A 13,936-nucleotide genomic window follows, 5' to 3' on the forward strand; every position below is an offset into this window, starting at 1 on the left:
TTACAGGCGTGTGCCACCACACCCAGCTAATTTTTGTATTTTTAGGATAGACGGGGTTTCACCATGTTGGCCAGGATGGTCTTGATCTCTTGATCTCGTGTTCCGCCCACCTCAGCCTCCCAAAGTGCTGGGATGACAGGCGTGGGCCACCGCGTCCGGCCAGGTCCCATCTCTTATATGTAGTTAGTACTACATTGAGGACCAAGATTCCAATACTTTCCAACACATGAAATTTTCGGGGACACATTTAAACCATTAAACCATCAAGCCATAGCAGATACCCTGAAGATAAATCAGTACATAAAAATGTCAGAGCAACACAGGAGTCTTTAAGAAAGGATAAATGTGAATGAAGGTAGACTAACCTTCTCCAGCCATCCCTGTATTTTCTCTTTGCCAAAGGCATCATCAAAGCCTGAGTATGCAAGAGCTGATGGTTGCCAAGCATAAAACATGACAGACAACTAGCTCCCTGAGGACAGGTACTATCTCCTTGTATCCCCAGGGCCTGGCACAACATCTGGCAAACAGCAGGAATACAGTAGCTACTGAATAAAATGACCCATGGGCACTTGGCATTGACAGGGCCACTTTCAGGTAGGAGCAATGTGGTTATCCAGGACCAGGAGTGGCAAAGGTCAAGGATGAAGGGGTAGGGCATATATGATGTACACATTATTAAGAGAAAAAAATAGTTGAAAGTTAAAAGCCATATCTATTCTAGTGATCTGAACTACCACATCAAAATGACCGGCATCGACCCTGAACATTCTTACCTTCCCATTACGAACAGTTCAGTCAATATACCCCAAGCTTTGTTTGAAGACTCCACCAGCCTGATAAAAACTGAAGATAATTTGAACTTTTTTTTTTTTTTTTTTTTTTTTTTTTACCATGAAGCTCAGGACAACTTCTTTCAGGCTTCAAGAACAAACCCTAAGTTTCAGCACCCCTGAGGTATGCGTGTATTCCCTCACTGACAGCCGTGTCCACGTTCACCTTTACAAACCCAAAAGTCCTGGCTTTCTCAGCCTCTCCCACACCGACACCCATCTGCCCTCTGCTCTCATTATCTCAGGACATTTTCTTATCCGCTAAACTTATCACAAGTGAATGAGGCAACTCAGCCCACAACTACCATATGAAGATTAATTCTATTTAACAATGAAGACACTTAGCAATCTGTGTACCAGCAAGCCCTGGGGGCCGAGAGTTCTGCCCGGTCCCACCTGATCACTCTGTCATGACCTCAGTTCATGTGAACCTTTCGCCCACCTTCGTCTCAAACCCAGCCCTGAGCCCCTCCATGCTGGGATGTGTGCAGGGACCCCGTGCAGGCTTCCCAGAGCAGGGGAGCACTCAACTATGCAGAACATGTCAACTCCACAGATACACAGCAGGTCGCGACTGAAATGACTTCCCATGGGAACTGTCTTTGTCATCCTTTTTAAAAACATTACATGTCAGAAAGACGATATGAGAGCTCAGACTGCGCCCGCGTGGGAAACTGAGAGAGAGAGGCCCAGTACCTCCTTTTCCCTCTGCCCTCCTGGCAGATGGCCTTGCTGCTTATTTCCTAAGGACAGCACAAGCACTCAGAAGAGAACTGGCAGATTCCTTCACCCACAAATAGATCAACTTACCCATGTCTTTCCCCACAGCCTTGGCCTTCCTTCCTATCTGAGGGGAACTCCTCTGCTCAGCCTCAGAACACTGGGTCCCATCCCTTCTCACAGGCCCAGAGACATCACTGCACCTACTCTGTCCCATGCCGTCCATCTTCTCCTCTCCCCTGGATTATTCCCATGCACACTCCAGACTGCTCTAATATCGCACATTTATGATATCATAATTATCAATATAATAGGCTGCTTGAAGTTATCTTATAGCATAATGATGCTTTTATTTATTTATATATTTTTTTGAGACAGGGTGTCACTCTGTTGCCCAGATCAGAGTGCAGTGGCTTGATCATGGCTCACACAGTCTTGACCTCCCGGGCTCAAGCAATCATGCACGCCATGCCTGGCTAATTCTTTTTTTTTTTGGTCTAGATGAGGTCTCCCTTCATTGCCCAGGCTGGTCTCAGATTCCTGGGCTCAAGTGATCCTCCTTCTTTATCCTCCCAAAGTGCTAGGATTACAGGTATGCTGGGATTACAGGCATGGCAGGAGTACAAGTGTGTGCCACCGCACCTGGCCTTGTAACGATGCTTTTGAAAATTTGTTTGGTTCTCTTTTCCCCAGGTTTCACGTTGAATAGTTGAGCCCTTTCTTTAGCAGTGTTTAATCTGCCCTTCAGTGTAATTCCCTTCAGTGTAACCTTTATCTCACACATTGTGGTTTTCATCTTTAGAAATTCCATTTCGGTAATTTTCAGGTTTTCCATAACTCCACTTAACTTCTGGAACATATGGAATACAATTACCATTGAGTGGTTTCTTTTGTTGTTTTTTTGAGATGGAGTTTCGCTCTTGTTGCCCAGGCTGGAATGCAATGGCGCGATTTTGGCTAATATATCACATAACTATCATAATATCATAATTATCAATATAGTGGGCTGCCTGAAGTTGTCCTATGGCATAGTGATGCTTTTATTATTTATTTATTTTTTGATATCTAATATCACTGCTAAGAAAACTCACCCCCTCCAGCCATCCCTCCCTGTCTTTCCCCCTTTACTGCACAGCTCCCTGGAAAAGCTACCTGCATTTCCTCTCTCCACTTCTTCCTTGAGCCCTCGCCATTAGGCTTTTGCCCCCACCACTGCAGTAAGCCACTCCTGTCAATACTGATCTCGTGTCACCAAATCCAATTGCAGATCAGGCTTTCTTCTGCAACAGGCCTTCTTTAGGTGGCTGCCTTGACACCTTTTCCCAGCAATCCTTCTAACTCATTGCCCAGGTCCTGACTCCTCTGTCCTGACTTGTCTGCTGGGAGAGTCTGCTGCAAGGGTCTAGGTACCACCTGTCACAGCCATGGTCAGGTACAGGCCCTAACCTCCCCCTTAAACTCTATCCCCTATCCACCTGGATGTTTAACAGGCACCTCAATATGTCCAAAAGCAAACATTACTTCTCCTGCCCCAAAGCACTTGCTCTTTCCACATCTGTCCCCATCTCAGTATCTGGCAACTCCATTCTTCCTGTTGCTCAGAAAGTAGTTTGTGAATCCAGAATCACATGCCTCTTCTTATCTCCACAGCTGCTGTCCCGGCCCGAGCCCGTCATCTCTTGCCTGGATGACCCTGGCAGCCCCTAGCTGGTCTCCCTGCTTGCCCACCGCAGTCTGTGCTTGTCACACAGTCAGAGTGACATGATGACACACACCATGCCATTTCTCTAGCAGCCAGTGGCAACCATTCACATGTCTCCTTGTCAGAAACATCCCCTGTACACCCAGACTGTGCACACACAGCCACAGGGCCTCATCTGCGGCTATTCCCTCACTGGCACCATTTTCCTCCTTAGTGCCCTGAGCACATGACATCATGTGTTTCTTCATGTGTTATCTGCCTCCCCTATCAGAATGTAAAGGCCAGGAGAACTGCAACGGCCTCAGCATTCACAAGTGTTACTGGGCATAACAGGTACTCAAACTGTTAAATGAGTGGCTGAAAAAAAGTGTTAAATAAGCAAATAGTATTGCTACAAATGCTCTAATACCAACAGACACATTAACTGATCAGGATGGACCCTATATGCACGACTGGCTGAGAAGCCAGACTCTTAATTGTTTGGGGCAGAAAAGGGTAGAAGAAAATCCTTCTAGACATGAGCTAACAGATCTTTCTCAGTACCCTTTTTTTTTTTTTTTTTTTTTGCTTGTTTTGTTTTTGAGACAAAGTCTCGCTCTGTCACCCAAGCTGGAGTGCAGTGGTGCAATCTCGGCTCACTGCAGCCTCCACCTCCTGGGTTCAAGCAATTCTCCTGCCTCAGCCTCCCGGGATTACAGGAGATAATCCCTCACCTGGGATTACAGGTGCTCACAACCTCACCTGGCTAATTTTTGTCTTTTTAGTAGAGATGGTGTTTCACCATGTTGGCCAGGCTGGTCCTGAACTCCTGACCTCAACTGATCTGCCTGCCTCGGCCTCCCAAAGTGCTGGGATTACAGGCACGAGCCACCACACTGGCCAGTACCCTGAGCTCTTAATATTATAATCATCATGGAGCTAGTCATCTAGAAGATGTCACTGACCAAGCACTCACCATGTGCCAGGAACATTCCACACACCTGGGCCTCACCACAATCCTACAGGGAAGACACTCTTATCCCTACATCACAGATGAAGAAACAAACTCAGAGTGTTACACAACTCACCCAAGCCAGAGAATCTGAAAACTCACCTGAGACCTGGGTCTCTATGAAGGCTATCCTCTGAAGCAGTAAATCACAATACAAACGGGCTGAGGCCTAAATGAGAAGTCTTGCTGGTAATGGGACAGTTTGGTTCCGGCTTCCTGGCTCTTGGCCCCTGTTCACTGACTGACACTCTAGACGCTGGCTCTCGGTGTGGCACGAGATAGATGGCTTACCCACTCTCATGCTGAAAGGGCCCCTGCCAAAGCACAAGCACACTGAGACCAAAGTCCTGTGGCGTCATCTCTGGGTGAAGAGCATTGACTTCATCTGTCAGCTTTTGAGGTTATATTTCAATAAACATTTTCCCTGCAGATTTCACTCTGGAAGGACAAGTGTTCTAATGGAAGAGGAGAGAAAGGAGGGGAATGAAGAGGAGGAGAAGTCGCAGCAGCGGGAGTCTGAAATGAGGTCCTGTCTCCATCGCTGTTAGCACAAACCTGACAAGATGACCCATCTTCCATGCCTCTCTCCAAGGCTTCCTCCATGAAAGTGCCTCAGGTGCTTTCAGCCTGCCCAAAGATACCCCTCACAGTTCAGGCCTGTCTGCCAAAGTCACCATAGAAGGCGGACACTCCCTTGGGAAGGGTCACTGTGGCTGAAAGGAACTAGGAACCAAGCAGAGATACAGGATGCAGAGTCCTAATAAAGCAGAAGGCAGTGGCAAAGCACCAAGTCCCAGTGTGGCCAGTCCCTGGCTGGAGTGCAGCATTGATAAGGTACACTGAGTTAGGAAGAGGAAAACCAGTACCAGTTGAGCGGGGGGCCAGCTCTGGCGCCATAAACAAAGCCAGCCCCGTGCCTTGTCACAGTCCTGGCACAGACTGTACTAAGGGTGGAGCAAAAGGAAAAAGGAGATGGATGAAGCAGACTTTAACCACAAAAGCTAGCTCAGAACTTGCTCCCATCTTCCTAATCTGTAAAGAAAAGATGAAGAGATACCATACAGGGACACTTAGAGGGTGAGATTGATACTGAACCTCGGGAAGGCTGACACTGAAGAAGACAGATGTTAACCTCAGCCACCCACTCTTCTGGGTTAGGGGGAAGCCATTAGCAACCTTGGATAAAGTATCTTCTTTGGGTAAAGGAAGAAATAGGTGTGATGACTGTGTTCTTTGGCATTTACGTATGAGGGTGATCTGGCTATGAAACCTCCCATGCAGCCCACTGATCTCTGTCAATCCAGCAGATCTGGCCTGTTGGTTGGGAGTTGGAGGATAAAGACTAGGTAAAACACAGACCGTGTACATCTCATGACTGCCTTCTCAGGGTCCAAATTAGACCAGTCATGCCTTCAATGCACATTCCCAACAATTCCAGGGCTAATGAAAGGCCCACAAAATCCCTCATTTGGGCTGGGCGCGGTGGCTCACGCCTGTAATCCCAGCACTTTGGGAAGCCGAGGCGGGCGGATCACAAGGTCAGGAGTTCAAGACCAGCCTGGCCAATATGGTGAAACCCCGTCTCTACTAAAAATACAAAAATTAAGGCCGGGCACAGTGGCTCACCCCTGTAATCCCAGTACTTTGGGAGGCCGAGGCGGGCGGATCATGAGGTCAGGAGTTCAAGATCAGCCTGACCAACATGGTGAAACCTCGTCCCTACTAAAAATACAAAAAATTAGCCAGGCATGGTGGCGTGCACCTGTAATCCCAGCTACTCGGGAGGTTGAGGCGGGAGAATCACTTGAACCTGGCACACGGAGGTTGCAGTGAGCTGAGATCACGCCACTGCCCTCCAGCCTGGGCAACAGAGGGAGACTCTGTCTCAAAAAAAAAAAAAAAAGAAAAAAAAAGAAAAAAAATTAGCCGGGCATGGTGGCGGGCGCCCATAGTCCCAGCTACTCGGGAGGCTGAGGCAGGAGAATCGCTTGAATCTGGGAAGCAGAGATTGCAGTGAGCCGAGATCATGCCACTGCACTCCAGCCTGGGTGACAGAGTGAGACTCTGTCTCAAAAAAAAAAAAAAAGAAAAAAAAAAAAATCACTCATTTGCCCAGTACCTCCTCACACCAGATACCATGCAAAGCAAAACTGATCTAGTTCCTCGTCTCAAGGAGTACAGAGTTGACCTATGAATGAGATAAATATTTACCTTTAAAAATTATCTTTTGGCCCAGAATTTAAAAACAAAAAAACTGGTTTGGGTTTTTTTTTTTTAACCTCCAAAATTGTTCTCATCTGAATTACTTACCAATGTTAAAAAAGTTGGCAATACTACACACACACACACAAGCACACACACTAAGACAAAAAAAAAACTATATAAACAAACAAAAGGCCAGGTGCACTGGCTCATGCCTGTAATCCCAGCACTTTGGGAGGCTTAGGCGGGTGGATCACTTGAGCTCAGGAGTTCAAGTCCAGCCTGGGCAACATGGCAAAACTCTGTCTCTACAAAAAATACAAAAATTAGCTAGGCGTGGCAGTGGGTGCCTGTAGTCCCAGCTACTTGTAAGGCTGAGGTGTGAAGACCATTTGACCCTGAGAGGCAGAGGCTGCAGTGAGCCATGACTGCACCGCAGCACTCCAGTCCGGGTGTAGAGCCAAACCCGATCTCAAACACAAAACAAAACAAACTAAAAAAACACCAGCTAGTCTTTTCCAGAAAGACTGGACAATCTGGCCACTCTGGGACCACATTCCTGCCAGGCAGCAACGGGACAGGGTGTGGTAGCTGCTGTCCCCTTCAGAAAGAACCTGTTCTCTCCACTTCTCAGCATCCCCCAGAACTAAAAAGAGATATTTTCTTTGATGGAGCACAAAACATGTGTGTGTGTGTATATATATTTCCCCACTTCAGTGTATGTATGGATATTAGATATATTACTGACTAGCCTAAATCAAGAGGAAAAAGCAGGCCAGGCGCAGTGGCTCACGCCTGTAATCCCAACACTTTGGGAGGCCAAGGCGGGTGGATCATCTGAGGTTGGGAGTTTGAGACCAGCCTGACCAACATGGAGAAACCCTGTCTCTACTAAAAATACAAAATTAGCTGGGTGTGGTGGCACATACCTGTAATCCCAGCTACTCGGGAGGTGGAGGCAGGAAAATCGCTTGAACCTGGGAGGCGGAGGTTGCAATGAGCCAAGATCATGCCATTGCACTCCAACCTGGGCAACAAGAGTGAGACTCAAAAAAAAAAAAAAAAAAAAAGAGGAAAACGGAGGAAAAACCCTAATTACAAAAAACAGGGAAGAAAACTAGGGAAACGGCCATAGCTACAGAGGAGAAAAGGTGAATTAAATTGGTAATTTTATAAGAATACATAAACCACCAAAACTGAAACCAGGACATAGCAAATTCTAAACAGACGTAGAAGACACTGTAGTAGTTACCAAAGTGCTATATTCTGAAACAGCACTGGCTAGGGTGGTGGCTCATGCCTATAATCCCAATACTTTGGGGGACAGAGGTGGAAGGACTGCTTGAGAGAGAAGTTCAAGACCAGCCTAGACAACATGGCAAGACCTGCCTGTACCAAAAAATTTAAATAAATAAATAAATAAATAGAAAGGCACCAGGCTTAGACAGTTTTACAAGAGAATTTCTACCAAATTTTAAACAAATAATTTAAAAAATTCTTAAGCTGGCTAAAAGTTTAGAATAAAATGGCCGGGTGCGGTGGGTGACACCTGTAATCCCAGCACTTTCGGAGTCCAAGGCGGGCGGATCACGAGGTCAGGAGATTGAGACCATCCTGGCTAACACGGTGAAACCCCGTCTCTACTAAAAAAAATACAAAAAATTAGCCAGGTGTGTTGGCGGGCACCTGTAGTCCCAGCTACTTGGGAGGCTGAGGCAAGAGAATGGCGTGAACCCGGGAGGCAAAGCTTGCAGTGAGCCAAGATCGCGCCACTGCACTCCAGCCTGGGCGACGGAGCGAGACTCCGTCTCAAAAAATAATAATAATAATAAAAATAAAAGTTTAGAATAAAATGTTATATAAGAAACTTTTTACAAAGCTATAGAAAACACTAAAACAACTTGATAAAGGTTGCATAAGAGAAAATTACAGACTATTCTCACAAATGATGTAAAATTTCTTTTTCTTTCTTTTTTTTTTTTTTTTGAGATGGAGTCTTGCTCTGTCGCCCAGGCTGGAGTGCAGTGGTGCAATCTGGGCTCGCTGCAAGCTCCACCTCCCGGATTCATGCCATTCTCCTACCTCAGCCTCCTGAGTAGCTGGGACCACAGGCGCCCGCCACCACGCCCGGCTAATTTTTTTTGTATTTTTTAGTAGAGACGGGGTTTCACCCGTTAGCCAGGATGGTCTCGATCTCCTGACCTCGTGATCAGCCTGCCTCGGCCTCCCAAAGTGCTGGGATTACAGGCGTGAGCCACCGAGCCCGGCCTCATGATGTAAAATTTCAAAATAAAATATTAATAAATAGGCCAGGTGCGGTGGCTCACGCCTTATAATCCCAGCACTTTGGGAGGCTGAGGCAGGTAGATTATCTGAGGTCAGTAGGTCGAGTCCAGCCAGGTCAACATGGCAAAATCCCGTCTCCATTAAAAATACAAAAATTAGCCAAGCATGGGGGCAGGTGCCTGTAATCCCAGCTACCCGGGAGGCTGAGGCCAGAGAATTGCTTGAACCTGGGAGGCAGAAGTTGCAGTGACCCGAGATCGTGCCACTGCACTCCAGCCTGGGCAACAGAGTGAAACCCCACCTCAAAAAATAAAAATAAAAAATAAATTAATAAATAGAATCTGGCTATACAATAAGAGAGTTTATCCCAGGAATACAATGATGATTCAATAATATAAATCCATTACTATAACTCATTATGTTAACAGACAAAAGAAGAAAATCTCTATGATCATTCCACAGATGTACACTGGCATTTGAGAAAACTCAATCACCATTTTTTATTTTAAAAACATCAGCGAGGGAGCAGGAACAAAAACAAAAAGCTCCCCACAACATTAGCAACACACCCCAGCATGGCACTTAAATGGCAAAAACACTAACAGCATTCTCATTAAAGTCAGGAATGAAACAAGTTACTCAGTGTCATCCCTATTATTTAACTTTGTTCTAGAAATACAATGCAATCAGAAAAGAAAAAGAGGTCAGACATGGTGGCTCACACCTGTAATCCCAACACTTTGGGAGGCCGTGACAGGGAGATCACTTGAAGTCACGAGTTGGAGACCAGTCTGGCCAACATGGTGAAACCCCATCTCTACAAAAAATACAAAAATTAGCCATGCGTGGTGGCACATGCCTGTAATCCCACCTTCTCGGGAGGCTGAGGCAGGAGAATTTAGGCCTGGCACGGTATTTCACACCTAACACTTTGGGAGGCCAGGAAGAAGGATCGCTTGAAGCCAGAAATTCAAGACCAGCCTGGGGGCAACATAGTGAGACTTCATCTCTATTAAAAAAAAAAAAAAAAAAAATTAACCAGGAGTGGTGGCATACACCCAGCATCGATATGGGAGGATCGCCTGAGCCCAGGAGGTCTGGGCTGCAGTGGGCCATGATCATGCCACTGTGCTCCAGCCTGGGTGACGAAACTGTCTTAAAAAAAAAATTGTTTAAAAATATTCCAGGCCGGGCGCTGTGGCTCACGCCTGTAATCCCAGCAATTTGGGAGGCCAAGGTGGGTGGATCACGAGGTCACGAGTTCGAGACCAGCCTGGCCAACATGGTGAAACCCCGTCTCTACTAAAACTACAAAAATTAGCCAGGCACGGTGGCGGGCGCCTGTAATCCCAGCTACTCAGGAGGCTGGGGCAGGAGAATTGCTTGAACCTGGGAGGTGGAGGTTGCAGTGAGCCGAGATTGCCACTGCACTCCAGCCTGAGCGACAAAGCGAGACTCCTTCTCAAAAAAAAAAAAAAAAAAAAAAAATCCAATCCTTCATCCTACAAAAAAAAGGAGAAGAGGGATGGATGATTCAAAATTGGCTAAACACTGAAAACTTTTAAATGATGGACACATGAAGGCTCATTAGATTGTCTTCTCAACTTCCACGTATGTCGACAATAAAGAGTTTAAAAAATGTGCGGAAGAATCCAAAGAAGGATCATAAAAGACACAAACGAGCCGGCTCTGTGGCGCAATGGATATCTGTTCTATGGATATTTGTTCATTCAACAAGTATTTTCTGCCACCTACTACGTGCCAGGTACTGGAGAAACTTAAGTGGAGAAAACAAAGCTCCTGTTCTCATGGCGCTTCCATTCTGGTTGCGGGGGAGGCACACGAGCAAAAATTACAATCTCGAGTGATAACAAGGTCGACAGGGGTGGGCTGGTCTGAGAAGGCCTCAGTGAGGAGGTGACGGTGGCGCAGAGCCTGAGCGAGGAAGAGGAGAAAGCTCAAGGATGTCTGAGACAGCCAGCTGGGAAGGAAGACAACCTAACAAATTTGGTCTTCTTTCCCTTTGTTTTGCTTTTTACCCCTAACAGCCTTTTGCTTATCCAAAGGATATGGACACCACTGGAATGTCTCTCTTTGTCCTGACACGAAAATAAAAATTAATCGGGTAATTTTAATACAGTACATTCTTCAAGAAGGTGCCAGGTCGCCGCTGTTTCCCCAAACGTTGTGTAAAACAATTTGATTTTCTTTTTCTTTTTTTTTTTTGAGACGGAGTTTCGTTCTTGTTGTCCAGGCTGGAGTGCACTGGTGCGATCTCGGTTCGGCGAGATCTTGGCTCACCGCAACCTCCGCCTCCCGGATTCAAGCGATTCTCCCGCCTCAGCCTCCCGAGTAGCTGGGATTACAGGCATATGCGCCACCACGCCCGGCTAATTTTGTATTTTTAGTAGAGACGGGGTTTCTCCATGTTGGTCAGGCTGGTCTCGAACTCCTGACCTCAGATAATCTGCCCGCCTCGGTCTCCCAGAGTGCTGGCATTACAGGCGTGAGCCACCGCGCCCGGCAATTTGGTTTTTTCGAAGAAAGAATTTTCCAATTTATCTAAGCGTTATGCCATGTCTGTTAATAAAATTGTATTAAAGTTAAATCATGAGTTTTTAATGCAGATAAATCTTTCCATAGCAAAGAGAACAGATTAGTTTCACAAAAGATATTGATCAGATGCTACATAATTTTACACACAAAGACACAAAACTATCAGTCTCCGCCCTTCTATCAAACCATCGACTTAGAAGTGTCTATAGTTTAATTTCATGATTTTTTTAAGCAATGAAGTTGAAATTCTACTTTTCCTTAGGAGCGATATGCATATTTTACACTCAAGTGGCCAGCGTCAACTAAGGGCATTCCAGATGGTCAAAAAAGAAGTGCCTCTGCTACAACGCCTGAGATCATCATATAGTAACTTCTTCAAACCACCACGAAGTAGCAAGGCTTCAAAAGCTTTTAGGAATGCTACGTTCTACAACAGCCAGATAACCAGGAAACCAGCAGATGGGAGGAGAAATCTGTCCCTATGAAACACGTTCCCATCTCAGTTTTGAAAGTGGCTTTATATAAACGCATTCATCTTCTACCCAATAACCCAAAGGTTATTGAACGCCAATAACCAAACGACTCAGGACTGCGAGATGATTCCCAAGGAGGCGAACTTGTGCGGACAGATTTCAAGTACCACGAACCATCACCAGCAGAGCGAAGGACAGGTTTCCCTCCGACGGCTGCGATGCTCCGAGTCCCTCCTTCCCCTAGCACCCCGCGGCCCACTGAGCCCTTCCCCAAAGGTCCCCGAGTTCTGAGCGACGCACGCCCCCGACCCTAGTTACCGGGGAGAGCCGCCGAGGGCCCAAGGCGCCAGTAAGGCTCCGCGCACGCAGCCCAGCCCGAGGGGCGCCCGCCCGGGCGCTCGGTGTGGGGCCTGATGCAGAGCAGGAGGAGGAGGTCCGAGTGGGCCCCAGCGCTCTCAGGGTCTGGCGCCGGCCCCTCTGCGTCCCGCCTCTGCTGTGCTTGGCGACCAGGGATCTTCCAAGGACTCCCCACCCCCTAACCCTGCTCTCCCACGCGGGGTCATGACTTCGGGCGGCGCCAAGCCCCCAGCGTAAGGGTCCCCCCGGCTTCCCCGGGAAAGGGTCGGGGTGCAAGGCTAGGCCGGGAGTGCCTGGCGATAGGGCCGGATTAGGACACAGGGGGTCAGCTGCAGGGCAGGGCGCTCCCGCCGCGGTGCCTGGGGAAGGGAGCGGGGGTGGGGCTGCCGCGGGCCAAATGCGGGACACAGGCGCGGACGGGGGCGGCCGCGGATCGGGCGGACGGCCACTCTGGGAGGGGCTGGGAGGTACAGCGGCCCCCTGCGGGACGCACCTGCGCAAAGTGAGGAACCGCCCCCCCCGCCCCCGCTCCGCGCGAAGCCTCACCTGCCCAGCGCCCGCTTCATTCCCGCGTCGGCTGCGCAGCGCGGCTCAGCCGCCGCCGGGCCCGTCAGGCGTAGGTTCTGCTTCAGGCGGCAGTCGGCGTCCAGCGCCGCGGCGGCCGAGCCGGAGGAGGACGAGCCCGCGGCGGCGCAGCGCTCATGCTCCAAGGCGACGGGCTCGGTCCGCTTCCTCATCCCGCGGCCGACAGGGCCAGCCGCCGACGGCGCCCGCTGGCCTCCGCCGCCTGCGCCGCAGTGCCGCCGCTCACAGCCGCCGCCACCCGGAGACCGGAGCCCGGAACCCGCCGCTCCTCACATCCCAGCCCAGGCCGCTGCGCCGGCTACGAACCAGCGGCGGGGGCCCGCCAGCCAGGCCAGCCAATCAGCGCCGGGCTCCCGCCGGCTCTGCCCTACCCCCCTCCCCCGGCCCCGCCCCGGCCACCTCCTCTCTAGTTCCAAGGAGCGCGCGCCCAGCATCCCTGGCGCCACCCGCAGCCATTTTGTGGGAGGGTGGGCGAAGCTGCAGCGGCGCGTCATCTGCAGGGCAGGGCTCTGGGCTCCATCCCCAGGCTGCAGCTGTGCTCGCCCGGGCGCTCGGTGTGAGGAGCACCCGCTCCCGGTCGTGCCCGAAAGGGGTGGCCCAGCGAGGCAGAGCCGCAGCGCTGGGCCCCTCGCGCTTCTGTGAACGGAAACCCAGAGGTAGCAAATAGCAGTTCCGTTCTCGTGATTCTTAATTCTTTTAAAGGACATTACCTTTAAAAGTATGCTTTCCGGTCGTCAGTTTTTAATTTGAAGTAAATGTATATACTGTTTACTTTTGGGCCGAACATCTGGAAATGAACTGCTTGAAAAATTTACTTTTTAAAAACCTGTGTTAGATTTTAGATTTTTATAAAGCAATTAAGACTACCTGATGGGAGGAAAATCCATTTCAGAGATAAATTCGCCCTTATGAAACCCAAATTTAGTACTAATTCAACCCATCCTAGAAAGAGAAAAGGAAAGAATAAAGGGCTGTTTCACAAATTTAGTTTTATAACTTTGGCTTTCTTCAATATGGCCTTAGTTTTACAGATGATCTATAACCAAGAGAGATATTTGCTTATTCCAAAGTAACGTTAGAAATTTCAGTATTTGTCACTTTGAAAACTATTGGCAATTGATAAAGGTCAATTGGAAATGCGTTTAGAAATTCAACAGCTTTTGATATTAGTGGTTTTTTTTTTTTTTTTTTTTTTGAGACGGAGTCTCGCTGTCGCCCAGGCTGGAGTGCA

At 48.4% G+C, this 13,936-nt stretch overlaps 1 protein-coding gene across 4 annotated transcripts in view; it reads right to left on the minus strand.

The window, feature by feature from the left end:
• ABHD12 (abhydrolase domain containing 12, lysophospholipase) overlaps positions 1-13,037 on the minus strand; it is a 96,288-nt gene extending 83,251 nt beyond the window's left edge. Inside the window, exon 1 of one of the 4 annotated variants that reach the window (XM_055104951.2) lies at positions 12,667-13,030. In XM_055104951.2, coding sequence (XP_054960926.1) covers positions 12,667-12,857 — 191 coding nt within the window. In that variant the 5' untranslated portion in view covers positions 12,858-13,030. Of the gene's footprint in view, positions 1-12,666 lie in introns of all 4 variants that reach the window. The other 3 variants (XM_034947592.4, XM_034947593.3, XM_055104952.2) reach the window with 3 other exon arrangements.
• Between the last annotated feature and the right edge of the window lie 899 nt (positions 13,038-13,936).

Source organism: Pan paniscus, chromosome 21 (assembly GCF_029289425.2).
Source record: "Pan paniscus chromosome 21, NHGRI_mPanPan1-v2.0_pri, whole genome shotgun sequence".
NCBI lineage: Eukaryota > Metazoa > Chordata > Mammalia > Primates > Hominidae > Pan > Pan paniscus.